General features: G+C 42.8%; 1 protein-coding gene across 7 annotated transcripts in view; it reads left to right on the forward strand.

Annotated features, from left to right (window-relative positions):
* Rnaseh2b (ribonuclease H2 subunit B) overlaps window positions 1-13,615 on the forward strand; it is a 62,783-nt gene that overhangs the window by 17,882 nt on the left and 31,286 nt on the right. For all 7 annotated transcript variants that reach the window (XR_007229513.3, XM_048422222.3, XM_048422220.3 and 4 more), the window contains 5 exons: window positions 667-743; window positions 3,717-3,831; window positions 10,460-10,524; window positions 11,294-11,399; window positions 12,484-12,565. Coding sequence is in view for 6 of the 7 variants with exons in the window: in XM_048422222.3 (XP_048278179.3) it covers window positions 667-743; window positions 3,717-3,831; window positions 10,460-10,524; window positions 11,294-11,399; window positions 12,484-12,565 (445 nt within the window). In the remaining variant the exon portion in view is untranslated. The remainder of the gene's footprint in view (window positions 1-666; window positions 744-3,716; window positions 3,832-10,459; window positions 10,525-11,293; window positions 11,400-12,483; window positions 12,566-13,615) is intronic.

Raw genomic sequence — 13,615 nt, forward strand, 5'->3', positions numbered from 1 at the left:
GTCCCTTGACCTGGTTGGTTTTGAGGTGGCACATCATGATGGCACCATGTGGCCAAACTACTCACTTCCTGGCCAAGAACCAAAGAGAGAGAGAGCAAGAGGAAAAGGCCCCATGGTCCCACCCCCTCCAGGGAATCTGATGTCCTGTTGGGCCACCATGGGCATCGGTATCCAGGTACACATAAACACACGCACACATAAAGATTTTTTTTAAATTCAGTGTAGTTTGTGTAACTCAGGAAGTAAAAAGTACACTGTCTCCTTCAATTGTAGCTGTGCCTAATACTTAGGGAGTCCACGAGAGCTCCAGCTCCTGGTGTGGCACACTCTCAGCTGGTATTGGCCGATAGCTGCAGAACATCGGGTGGAGACTGGAAAACGTAGGGAAGCAATGATTGAGCCTGGACAGTCTGGCTCATCGATCACTGTTTCTCATAGACTTTTAAAGAACAGTTTTGTTTTGTTCTAAAGGCAGTCAGACACGCGGAATCTAACTCCAGGAGATGGGAGCGTTTAAACCAAGGTCTGATGGAAAGCACAAGCTGTTGCATGTGCTGCCAAATGGGCAGGAATGAGTGTGGGCTTTCACATACAGCTCGCCCTGAGAGACAAATAACCATGGCTCTTGTAAAGCATGTCCCTCTCTTGGTTCTTTTTCATCTGCAGGGGGGCTTCTCCACTTTGCGACACCCATGGATCCTCTGTTTCTGCTCCTTCACTACCTCATAAAGGCTGGCAAAGAGGTGAGCTTCCCACTTGTGGTAACTGCAGGGAGGGGCAGAATACACTGCTTCTCCTTTTCACAATGACTTCAGTCATTACAGTATGGGCCCCATGTGTACCAGTGTGGGTCAGAGCACCCTGACCTCCCCCAGGAAGCAGCACCTTAATGGTGATCAGGTTTGCTACTAGGTAGCTGTGACCTTAATGGCCTATCTTGCCACTCTTGTGTACCTCGGTGGTAGCAATGCCTAGCAATGGAAACTTCCCACTAAGTGCTTAGATGGGAATGTTAAGAATTTGGCCAGGAGATTTACCTTCTTATGTGAGTGTCTGAGAATCAGGTAAACTTAAGTGTGCCTAAGCCTAGTAAACACCAATGGGGAAGCTCTGTATGGTTGGGGTTTGAGTATCCAGAGCAAAAGCACTAATGTCTCTCAGCACTCTGTCTCTTGGGCTTTCCTCGATGAGGTCTGTGCCTCGAGCTACAGCAGTAGAAACTGGATAAGCACACTTCCATCACACAGAGTGGTAATGACTTTGCATTCAGGATCAAGATTTAAGGAAAATTCATTGCTTTTACTGCTTAAGCAATGATATTACTGTCTTTTTGTTTGTTTCATTGGGTTTTTGTTTTTGTTGTTGCTTATTTTAAATAGATTTCTTTTATGTGTTTGTGTGAGTGGCTGCACATATGGACAGTGTGTATGCCCGGTACTCATGGAGGCAGAAGAGAGCATCACAGTTCTGGGAGGTGAAGCCACAGGCAACTGTGAGCTGCCACATAGGTGCTAGGAACTGAACCTGGGTTCTCTGAAAAGTCAGCAAATGTTCTTGACCTCTGAGCCATCTCTCTAGCCCCACTGAGCAAGGATATCTTAAGTGAAACTGGCATTTTAAAAACTAAGAATACAGTGTATTTTGGTGGCGGTGCCTTAACTCCAGCTAAGGGGCCTAGATTTGTTCAGCATCGTTTCAATTACCAACGTCATGTCAACCTGATATAAATGCAAGCAGCCTTTTAGAATCATTATGAATACAGGTTTGAGCTTGGGGACCTCTTAAAGGGGAATTAGGGACCCTTAAGGGTCCATCAATCAGTTTCAAAATCCTTGAGCTCACTTTAGTGAGTTATTTGAAATGCTTAAGGCAGTCTCTGTTTCTCAGACTCTTATTTGCACATAGAGTAAATGATTATGGCTCATTTTATTTGGTCTTCAAACCAAATTTTCAAAACTTTATTTTGTAGGTTGATCGATTTTAGGATGTTGTAAATTGTAAAACTCACCCAAAACTTTATTCCTATTTTTCTTGGTACTTGCTTCTCTCCTTTTACAGTACATTAGTGGAGTTCTGCCCCTCAGTTGACTCACTTTGCTCTTTTCTGAAAGCTGCCATGATAACCAATATATTGGGGTACACAGCAGTAAGGCTATTGGGACTCACGTCTCTAAGTCGTAGAGATGGTTCTGGTTATTGCCAGGAAGCTACAGGAGGATTTGGGGGTGGATTTGAGAACTTGAGTTGGTTCACAAGTGTGTTTTCTAAGGTAAATTAACAGGGAGAAAGGCACTCACAGCTTCAGTTCCCAGCACTGCTTCCCCATCTCCTGTTAAGAGCAAGAAGCCTGACCTTCTGCTGTGTAGTAGACTCAAGGTGACAGATGCAGAACGAAGCAGAGTGATGCTCACCAGAGCCACTGTCCTTTCTCTTAAATCCTGGAAGTATAAGCACATGGGTGTCTAGTGTTTCTTCCCTAGTTTAGATGGGGCCATATCTATTTAGTTGTTAACATATTGACCCCATTTTTGAATTTGACCTGTTCTTTTAAAATCACAGCCTTTAACACTAAGTCTTACTAACCTTATTTAGAACAGATTTTTATTTTACTTTTTTAAGTACATGTGGCATAGAAAATAAGAATGCAATAGCAATGATAAAACTTCCATCCTGGCTGTGGCTTCATGCTTGTCAGTACTATTTAAAGCAACTAAGTATAAAAATGCTGGTTGATCCTGGAAGGCAAACATTTAAAGTAGAAGCCCAAAGACTGTAACCCTGGGGAGCCTAGGTCAGATGGAAGAACATTTCACTCTGGCATTTCTTGCCTCTTTTAGCCTAATGGAAAAATAGAACAAGTTATCATGTGTATTGTGAAAGAAACAAGAGGATTCACCATGAAAACCAGAGAAAATGGATCAGTCACACGTCTGTCTTTACAAGTTTGGTCACAGAAACAGAGAAGCAGAGGTGGGACCTGGAGAGACAGGGCAACCATTCCTAAGCCTGGCTCCCCAATCAGGAGAATGTCTTCATCAGATATGCATGCTTTTCCTTGCCATTAGAAAGTTAGGAGAAACGACCTCTTCAAACGTCGGCGTGGCTTGCTCCTGACAGCTGTGTCAGCTTGACTGTCTGGGCATGCCTTAGCCTGCCTGCCTCTCTGTACTTACGTCATAGTTGCCTTTTCCTTTATTCCCATCTAATTTGGAAGCCTCAGCTGATGGCTCCCGGAGGAATGGATTCACTTTGGGAATTTTTCTTTTTGAAGTAGGGACCTTTTTGTTTGGTTTGGTTTGGTTTGGTTTGGTTTGGTTTTCTTCAGCCCTGGAGTGAAGGCAGGGAAGCAGATAATCTATTCTGGGTCTGGTCTGTCTGGGCTTGTTCTAGGCCTGTGTGACAGTTGGAACTGATTTCAGCTGACTTTTTTTCTATGGGATAGCTGGGCCATCTTCAGACAGTCCCCAGCATCTCTGTCTCACACGGCAGCTGTGCCCTTGAGGGAGCTAGCTTGATGTTTGGAAGGCCGTCCTCACAAGAGAAGCTTAGGGCTGGCCCTTGAACCTTTCCCAGTTTAGAGACCCTCAGTGGAAGGGCGAGCGCAGATGCTAACACAAAGCTTTTCTGTGGAGTGGTCCTGTTTTCCTTCCTCCTTTGGTGTAGAAGCTCACTGACTGGACTGTTGGCCGCCTGAGTGACCCAGTTGTTCCTTTCAGGGAAAGTATCAGCCCTTGGATCAGGTCGTCGTGGATGGCATGTTTCCAGATTGCGTCTTGTTACTGAGATTTCCTGAGCTGGAGAAGTCACTTCGGCATGTGACAGAAGAGAAAGGTACGGTGCACAAGCCTTCGGCAGCAGGCTGTGGCCATGTGACTCTGTGAGGTTTTCAGCAGGGAGATCTGAGGGACAGAGATTATTCTGCAGAAGCTGAGGTGCCACACAGTCATGGAGGGAGCCTTCCTGTAATGAACAGTGGTCTGTAAATTTGACATACTAGAAAGTTGAAAACAAAAATTTTTGACATTGGAGAGGGAAAAGATGCCTGAAGACCTCTCGTGCCTTGTCTTCTGAAAGAAAGCCCTCCAACAGTACACCAGAGTGGATCCACCCTGCTGGCCTCACTCCTGCAAGGGTGTATGCTATCCATTGGGGCATGGTTCCCATAAAGACCTGTAGGAAATGTCCAGTTCTGCATTTTCACCTGGCTATGAGAACTTGTCAGACGTAAGTGCATGACATTCACTTTATATTTTCTAAATCTTTACAGTAATTCTTGCCACTGTTATAACCTGAGGCTCAAAGAACGAATGTGACCAACATTACAAAGAATGTAGAGATGGGATTTGAGCGCATCTGATAATGAATGGTTCTTACCTTCCTTCCTATAGCTATATAATATTTCATGATTCTAACCCAGGAGGCAGGGGAAGGAATTCTGCAAGCTTCTTGGTTGTGGCAAACCTTGAGAAAGTAGAAATGAAAATGTGCCCTAGATGATTTGTTATATGAGGGAGCCAGAGGGAGTGAGGGTGGCTTCGGGAGCAGATACTTCTCTCCAAGGTTTTTAGCCATTTTATGGCTTCCAGGTCATCCTAAGTGATTGATAAATATGCCTGCTTATTTAAGTTTGGATTCCTCTATTAAAAATTAGTGTTTGGTTCTATTCTTCAATATTTATTTACTGAGATTCCCCGTCTCTATGAGTATCAGTAGGTTACAGCGTATGTGGTGCTAAAGGTCAGGTTGAGTCCAGTAGGTCCATGAGAACCTTCTACACTGCTCTCTCCCTGATGAGAAATCAGGCTACGGTCCCTTTACACGTCCTCTGTGCCCTGACTGCATTACCAAGGGGGAAATGCTCTGATCTACTTCCTGACTCAGGGTCTCAGCATGTTTCTGGGCAGAGAGGCTGGAGAAGTGGAGAAGACACAGGAAAGGAATAATAGCAGGTCATGAACTTTGGCTCCACTGAGACTCTTTGTCGTAGTACAAGCCAGAGCTGCTCTGTGCTGGGCATGCAATTAACAGGCAGGTACAGGGGTTCTGCAAGCTTCTTGGTTATGGAAAACCTTGAGAAGGTGGAAATGAAAATGTGCCCTAGGTGATTTGTTCAATAAGTCATTGGGGAAGATTCAGGTTTGCACACTGATTACCCAATTACTGAACATGTTATTTAATCATAAAATTACTTTTTAAAAAAATCTTTATTTTGTAAACTCAGTCTTTCCAGATGCTCGAGACCTGTTTTAGAAGCACCAGGTGCCTAAAGGGAATAAACCCTTTTACCATATACATATATTGTCTAACTCACCAATTCATAAGTGTTAAGTTTAGGATGTACATGCATGAGGGATTTGTTGTTGTTGTTGTGTTTTTGATTTTTTTGAAATTTTGTACAGGAGTACTGTATTTACATTATCTCCACCCCACCCTCTGCACCCCCAACTCCTTCTGTGTCCCTCCCTCCCTCTCAGGTTTATGTCATCTTAGTTATTATTACATATATATATATATATATATATACATACATACATACACACAAATATATACACATACATACATACACATACTGAAGTTTCTGTCCCACCCGGTCCCACAACCATTCAGTCCCAAATAACACACAGAGGCTTATATTAATTACATAAACTGTTTAGCCTATTAGTTCAGACATTATTATTATTATTATTATCATTATTATTTTGGTTATTCGAGACAGGGTTTACTCTGTAGCTTTGAAGCATGTCCTGGAACTAGCTCTTGTAGACCAGGCTGGCCTCAAATTTACAGAGATCCACCTGCCTCTGCCTCCCGAGTGCTAGGATTAAAGGCGTGTGCCACTACTGCCTAGGTAGCCCAGACTTATTATTGACTAGCTCTTACAACTTAACCCATAATCTTATCATTGTTTAGGCATGTGGCTTGGTACCTTTTATCAGTGAGGCATTCTCATTTTGCTTCCTCTGTATCTGGCTGGTGACTGAGTCTCTTCCTTTCCTCTTCCCAGAATTCTCCTAGTCTGGTTGCCCCACCTATACTTCCTGTCTGGCTACTGGCTAATCAGTGTTTTATTAAACTATTGCGAGTGACAAATCTTTATAGTGTACAAGAACATTAGCCCACAGCGTGCGTGCGTGTGTGTGTGCGTGTGTATATACACACGTGTATACATAAATGCATATAACTTGTTGGGGCGTTTGGTGGGTCTCATGTATATGTGTTGAGGACTAGTGCCTTGGAATTGGAGTAGGACTGATTCTCTCTCTTTGAACAGATGCTAACTGCCTGCAGCTCTATCTTTATGGGTCTTTGTGTGATTTCCCTATCCACGCTGGGATGTCAACTGGTGGTGTCAGTTTTCAGGTCATGTTTAATTATGTTATACTAAGATTTCATGGGTGCAGTCATACATAGAAGATATTTTGCAGTTTCAGTCCTCCCAGCCCTCTTCCAGAATGTCCCCTGAACCTTTGGTACAGGGTTATATTGTAGATGTTTCCATTGAGGATGGCAACACCATAGTCATTCTCTACATTTTCATGAGTTGTGGCTTTCTATGATAGTCTCGTGTTTTCAGTAAAACAAGTTTCTTTGATGAGGGGTAGGTACTACACTTGGCACATTAAATTGGAGCACAGGATCCATGCATGGATCTTTCACAATTATGGGTAGTCTGTGTCCTATGTAAACATTTTAAATGAACTTGCTCTTCAAATTTTATGAACTTCAAAATTAGTTCTGGTTTATCCGTTTTTATTATTATATTATTATATAACATTCTAGAATACAGTGAGCATCTTGTTCTGGGAATATTTAACTTCAAACTCTGATGTAAAAGCTTCATGGACAGAAAGCCTTGCTGGCTTCATGGTAAATTATATTTTGCTTTAAGGAATAAATGATACTCATAGCAAGACTATTTATGTAGACATTTTCAGTAAATAGATGAGAAAGGAAACTTATGAGACTACAATTTTATGAGATCAAAAATGGCCCCAATACCAAAATCTCAGTGGTCATTGACCCCAATACAAAAAGTTGTTATAAAAATAAAATTAAACATCTTTGGCCTTCACAGACAGAAAAGTCTAATAAAATATTTTTTAAAAAAATAAATTCAGACATACAAAGTCTGTAAGCTTTAGAAAGTTAGAATAATTCACAAGTTTGTGCATTATAAGAGAAAAACTGTGATCATGTCAGTGAATACAGAAAACAATTGACAAAGTTCAGTCATGAAGTAGATTTAAAGTGACCTGTCTCACTCTGACAAAGATGTCTGCGACACACTCCTTGCATAAACATTATAAGAGAGTGGACACACCTTCTCCTTTATGCCAGCTCCGACAAGACTGTCTCTGTTTTCATCTTGACAGAAGTCTTAGAAGGTTCTATAATATGAGGAAGAAAGAAAGGGCAGGCAATTGAAAATCTCTGTAAAATTGTCTGTCTTCATAGACAGTAAAAACCCAGAGGCACCTACAAGAAAGTACGACTTGGAGTCAGCACAGTGTTGAGCTGCAAAGCCACTTCCAGAGAGCAGCTTTGTGTATGCAGTCATGTGCTGTGAAAGTTCAGTGTGGGAAGGGTGTCTATCAAATTGCCCTATGAAAATAATGGACATTGTTAGAAAAAGTAACTCCAAGCAGTTTGTTGAATTAAATGCAAAACTAAAAATGATTGAACTTTTAGAAGAAAAAGGGCAAAATCTCTATGATCTTGAGGAACTCCAGTATTTCTCAGGCACAGAACCACCTGTATAAAACTGTGTATCTTATATTTCATCTAGTAAATAGTCTTGGTTTTTTAAAGACACAGTATGACCACTTGACAGCTTTATGCAACTCAGGAGTTCTATGCCTAGTTCTTTTTCTAGGCATATGTGTGTCAGTGCAAAAATTTGAGTGAGGATGTAGCCTCTCTTTTGTTTTATTTTAAATAGCAACCGTCCTCAAATGGCCCAAAAGTGGAACAAATGGCTGACTGAGATGGGTCAGAAATGTAGTCTGTAACCAGGACCACACCACAGACAGCAGCATGGAGACGGCTCTCAGAAACTGTCGAACACACTCCGCACGACCCATTTCTATGAAGATCTAGAACAGCAGCTCTCAAAACTGTGGGTCACAGCCCCTTTGGGGGTTGCATGTCAGGTGTCCTGCACATCAGACGTTTACATTAGGATTCATAGCAGTAGCAGAATCACAGTTCGGAGGTAGCAGTGAAAGAATCTTATAGTTGGGGGTCATCACAACATGAGGGGCGGTATTACAGGGTCGCAGCGTCAGGAAGGTTGAGAACCACTGCTCTGAAATAAAGCAGAAAGGAATCTCCTGGTGCTCAGTGGCCACCTGAGCACTGCAGATGTGCTGTGAGAACTCTAGAGCTGTAGGTGTGCAGGGGAACTTTAGTGGGCGGGGCACGTTTTAGTTTGCCCCATACAGTTGTGATAAGATGCCCTGAGAGAAGTAGCTGGGTGGAGACAGGGTTGATTTTGGTTCACAGTTCCCGTCCAGAGCAGCCAGAGTGGCAAGAGGACCGTGGTACATCCACGGTTAAGAGCAGAGCAGCACATTCAATGCCTGTGTGCATGCTGCTCCTCGGCTAGCCTTGTCTGCTCTTACACAACTCAGCAACAGTGCCACCCACAGTGGGCAGGCCTTCCCACCCTAATCATTGTGGTTGATCTAGAGAATCTCCTATTATTGAGATTCCCTTCTTAGCTGGTTGTGTTGGCTCATGCCTTTAATCCCAGCACTCGAGAGTCCAAGACAGGAAGAGTTCTGTGAGTTGAGGCCAGCCTGGTCTACACAGAGAAACCCTGTCTCAGGAAGGAGAAATAAGACTGCTAAAATATCATCATCATCTGAGATTTCTTCTGGCCATCAAGGAAGAATTATATGTAAAAAGCTTGTTATTTCCTGCTGTTAGTGTTTACAGATGTCTTTGCCACCTTTTCTTCCATATTTTTATGTGGCAGACACTGTATTGTAATTTGTGTGTGTTACTTCCTGTTGTGCTTGCACATCTCCTGAGTTATTCCCTCCTTTGTATTGGAGGAAGCAGGTTCAGAGAGTAATGTCACATCCCAGGGTGATTGCATGGCAGCGGATCTGTAAACCCAGACAGACAGCTCAGTCTGACTCCACCTAAGATGGGTAGAAGAGCCTACCTCAAGGTGCTTAGAAAGTGGAGGCATTCTTCCGGGAAATTTGGAGGTCAGGACTAAAGAAGCAAGCAGCAGAGATGAATCGTTCAGGAGAGACTTGAACACTTTTTCAATCCTCACTCTTAGGTAGTAAGTGAATTTCTAATGAGTGACTAAACAGTGTCTCTTCATTGAGTGACTGGAGACTCCGTGTCCGACTTGTGTGTCGGGCAAGGGAGGGCCTCCAGCGGAGTGCATTCCAGTCTAATAGCCGTGTACTGCAGTGGGCCACGTGCCCAGGCTGTCCTGGTCCTAAAGAACAAGAGTTCTTAGACACATGACAGAATGTCCTTCTTATGCTTCCAGTACCATCCTCAGAGGTGACACTGTAGGGCGACCCCTCCCTATCCTGCTGTGCCTGGCCTTGCATGTTATCAGCCACATACTGCACAGGGGAGGAGATTTCAGACTACCCCTAGAGAAGAAGCAGTTTCCATTCCCGAGGCCCAGAGGGAGGGGAGGTCTCATTCTGTGTGACCTCTGTGGAGTCTCTACTGGCCACAGGCTTATCAGTGCTCATAAAGATGACTCCTGTGGGCTGTAGAGAAGGCCTAGCAGGAGGGAGAAGACAGCTGATAATGAAGGTGGTGCATGGGAGCTCCTGGTTTAATGACTCAGTGTAAAGCCAGCTTTAATTTACAAGAGGTGGAACTGAGGTCACCATGAATCTAAGTCCTTCTGAACTAGCTGTGATTGTATTGGTAATACGTCAAGAGACAGACATATCTGTGCCTTTAGGCTTCACTAATCCCACCAGGAAGTAGACACCAAGATGTTTCTTCCCTGAATATATGCAGTGAATTTCCCAGCTGCCTGCCTTACTTTGATTCCAACTCCAAACCTTGGAATTTCCATTTTTATTGAAAAAGGACATGTTTTATTGAAAACATTGGTGTAAATGAATTGTTCAGAAAAAAATAAGATTATTTAGCTTGTTAGTTGACTGTGTATTAAAAAACGTTTTCTTCTGAATTGTTTGTATAAATCGAGAGATTCTTAATTGTCTGCTCTCTTAGTAGTGGTTGACATCTGAGGGCCCAGCTCTGCTTGGATTTTATATTATTATTATTATTATTATTATTATTATTATTATTTTACTATCTTGCTACCTCGAGTATGTTCTCAGGTTTCTAGTTTCAGGTTTTGAAATGCTTGAAGTCACTGATTTATGTAGTTTGTGTTATAAGTCTATGGCTGCTGTTAGTTTAATTCATTATACTGAAGTTCTTACTTTTCTCTTTTAATTCAACGCAGAAGTAAACAGCAAGAAGTACTACAAGTATAGCTCCGAGAAGACCTTGAAGTGGCTGGTGAAAAAGGTGTGTGGCCTTGCAGACTAGACATAAGGCCAGACCCGTGACCATCCTGAATAGCCAGGAAAATGCCTGTAGAGATCCCAGGTTAAACAGAACCTAGTTTTCTTTTGATTGCATGGCCCTGCCCCTGAATGCCAGGAGCTCTTGTGGTTGGATGTTGCTCAGATAGCTGGGGAGGGGCAAGTTAATTCTAAAGTCTTTCCTCTCCATTCTCACAGCGCCTCCCACGACGGGGCTCAGAAAGCCCATGTGTTAAGATCATTCAGTACTGTGGCTCCACCTCTTGTTAACTCATTTTCCGACAGCTGGTGTCTTAGTCACTGTTCTGTTGCTGTGAAGAAACATGAAGGCAACTCTTCTTATAGAAGAATTTTTGAATTGGAGTCTTGCTTGCAGTTTCAGAAATTTAGTTCATTATCATCATAGCAAGGAGCATGACACTGGAGCAGTAGCTGAGAGATTCATACTGATCCATAAGCAGAGAAGCAAAGAGGGCCTGGCATGGGCTTTTGAAACGTCACTTCCTCCAACAAGACCACGCCTACTCCAACAAGGCCCTACCTCCTAATGCTTTCAGAGAGTTCTACTCCTTGGTGACTAAGCATTCAAAATATGAGCCTATGGCAGTCATTCTTATTCAAACCACCAGAGCTGGCAAAGATAGTTCTAGGTGCTTAAATATTTCCTGGATATCTGGTGGATCAAAAGCCATCTGGGGAGTCATGGCATTGCAAAGTTATCTTGAAAGTACATTCCTGTGTTTACCTCCTAGGTCAACCAAACTGTGGTAGCATTGAAAGCCAATGACATCAGTGTTGGAGCCCGGGTACAGTCATCTGCGTATTTCTCTGGTGGTCAGATTTCCAGGGACAAGGAAGGTAAGCAGAGGGTTGCCGCAGAACTAACTGCTGTCTGCCCTATGTAGACAGCTGTTCATCTGAGCTCAGACACTGCCGGCTTCCAGCCTTAGGTGGTGCCGGTCACTAACTGTGGCTTGAATCATTTGTTTGGTGAACAGTATTGTATACTAATGGTGATAGTGACTGTGAACACTCTTGCTACACTCTATGAAGTGTTTGTAATATGACAGGTGTACCAGACATGTCATGAGAAGCAAGCCTGTGCCAAATTCCTACCTAGCAAATAATGAAGCCAGAGGACTGCTGATGGAGGCTCCCAGCTAGACTACATGGCCTTTGGCCTTTGGCCTGACCTTCATCCTGCCTCAGGGCCCCATGGGGAGGTCACTCTTTAGATCCCAGTATTTCACATCTTCTCAGAGAGTTCTCGGTGTTCTAGCAGTGAAAATTAATTCTCTGCAAAAAATGTTTTGGTTTACATTTCTGTCTTATTATTCCTTTCCTTCCTACCTTCTATCCTTTCTGAGAACTGACGCTATAGTCTCAAGCATGCTAGGCAGACTCTGCCTCTACACGACATCCTCAGCCTGCTGGAGTGTGGTTGGCACTGAACACCGGAAATTTAAAAATTTAATGATTCTACGTTCTGTTGATTCAGTTTTTCCTGTTCTGTCACCATGTTTGTGAGCATACTCATTCCTGTTCAGTAATTGGCTTCTTTATTGAAGCAGGCTTGCAAAAATAAAATGGCCATTAAAAAAGAGATTCTAACAATTCTTGTTAGGTCTGGTTTGTGATTTTATTTGTATTTGGGTCTTAACTAAGAAAGCTGGCCTGAGTTTTTGGTTTGTAAAGGGGTATTTAGGGCCATCCACTGTGCAGTCGGGCCTGTGGCAGCATCCCATTTTACATCTCATCCATTGTACTTTTCCTTCCTGATGGGTAGGCCTTAGTATCCCTGTTTTACCAATGCAGAAACTGAAAGTAGAGTTTAAGTGAAATTCCAAACCCATGTAGAACAAGAATTTGAACTTGGATCAATTTGACTCAAACCATTGCAATTATTACTAATTATTTTCTTTCATTCCATTTTCTGTTTCAGAGGACTATGTTCGTTATGCCCATGGTCTGATCTCTGAGTACATCCCTAAAGAATTAAGTGATGACTTATCTAAGTCCTTGAAGTAAGTGTTCTTCATTTCCAGTCTGACCCCAAGCTCCTTCGTGCTCCTTCTGGCAAGGGGGTGGTTCAGTGGCATGGAGGAGTGTCAGGCTATGATGAGATGTTAGCCTTGGGCTGTGCCGTGCCACACTGTGTAACAGGAAGTGATTCTTAATGGACATTCAGCAGAAGGATTTGATTTGGTAGAAACTGACTGTAGTAAAAATAAGTTTAGAGTTAAAATTATAGCTCTGTGCAGTTTTAGAGGATAATATGTGTTAAATTTTTATCCCTTATGGCAGTTAATTTGGTTCTTTGTGGTCATTTTAAAAGAGAGATGGGAAGTAAAAAGAGACAGTAATAGTTTTTAAAATTACAAGTTCTATAGTGTGCCCCATGCACAATGAATTATAAGATCTCCACCACCAAGTGCCTTCCTGGTGCTAAGTGCTGAGATCACTGCAGACTGGAACCCTGGAGGGCTGCAAGAGTGGTTGGTCTTTAGGATGACCTTATTTGTAGCCTTCCCTTATAAAGATCTTTAATGTGTCTTAAAGGCGTTTTCTTGTTAATTTTCAAGATATTAGTAGCTGGTATTAAAGTTTTATATGCCTGATGACTTAATAGCTTTTTTTGATCCTGTTTAAATCCTTTTTCTTCTTTATTGTATAATAGGAGATAATATAGTTGCTGCTTCCAACAAATTCCATAGATCCTGCTGTTCTAGTTTGCTTTCTGTTACTGAGATATAGCACTAACCAAGGACAACCTGGGGAAGGGAAGGATTATTTTGACCTACAAGTTACAGTCCATCTTCAAGGGAAACCTGGGCAGGAGCCTGGAACAGAAACCAGAGTAATAAGAGATACTGCATATTAACTTGCTTTTGTAGCTTTTTTATACAGTGTGGGCCCACTTCCTGGGGATGGTGCTGCACACAGTGGGCAGGGTCCTCCTTCATCCATCAAGACAGTACCTCACAGACGTACCCACAGGCCCATCAGCCTCTTCAGGGCGATTCTTCAGTTGAGGTTCCCTCTTCCTGAGTAATTCTAGGTTGTGTCAAGTTGAC

Source organism: Myodes glareolus, chromosome 12 (assembly GCF_982192425.1).
Source record: "Myodes glareolus chromosome 12, mMyoGla1.1, whole genome shotgun sequence".
NCBI lineage: Eukaryota > Metazoa > Chordata > Mammalia > Rodentia > Cricetidae > Myodes > Myodes glareolus.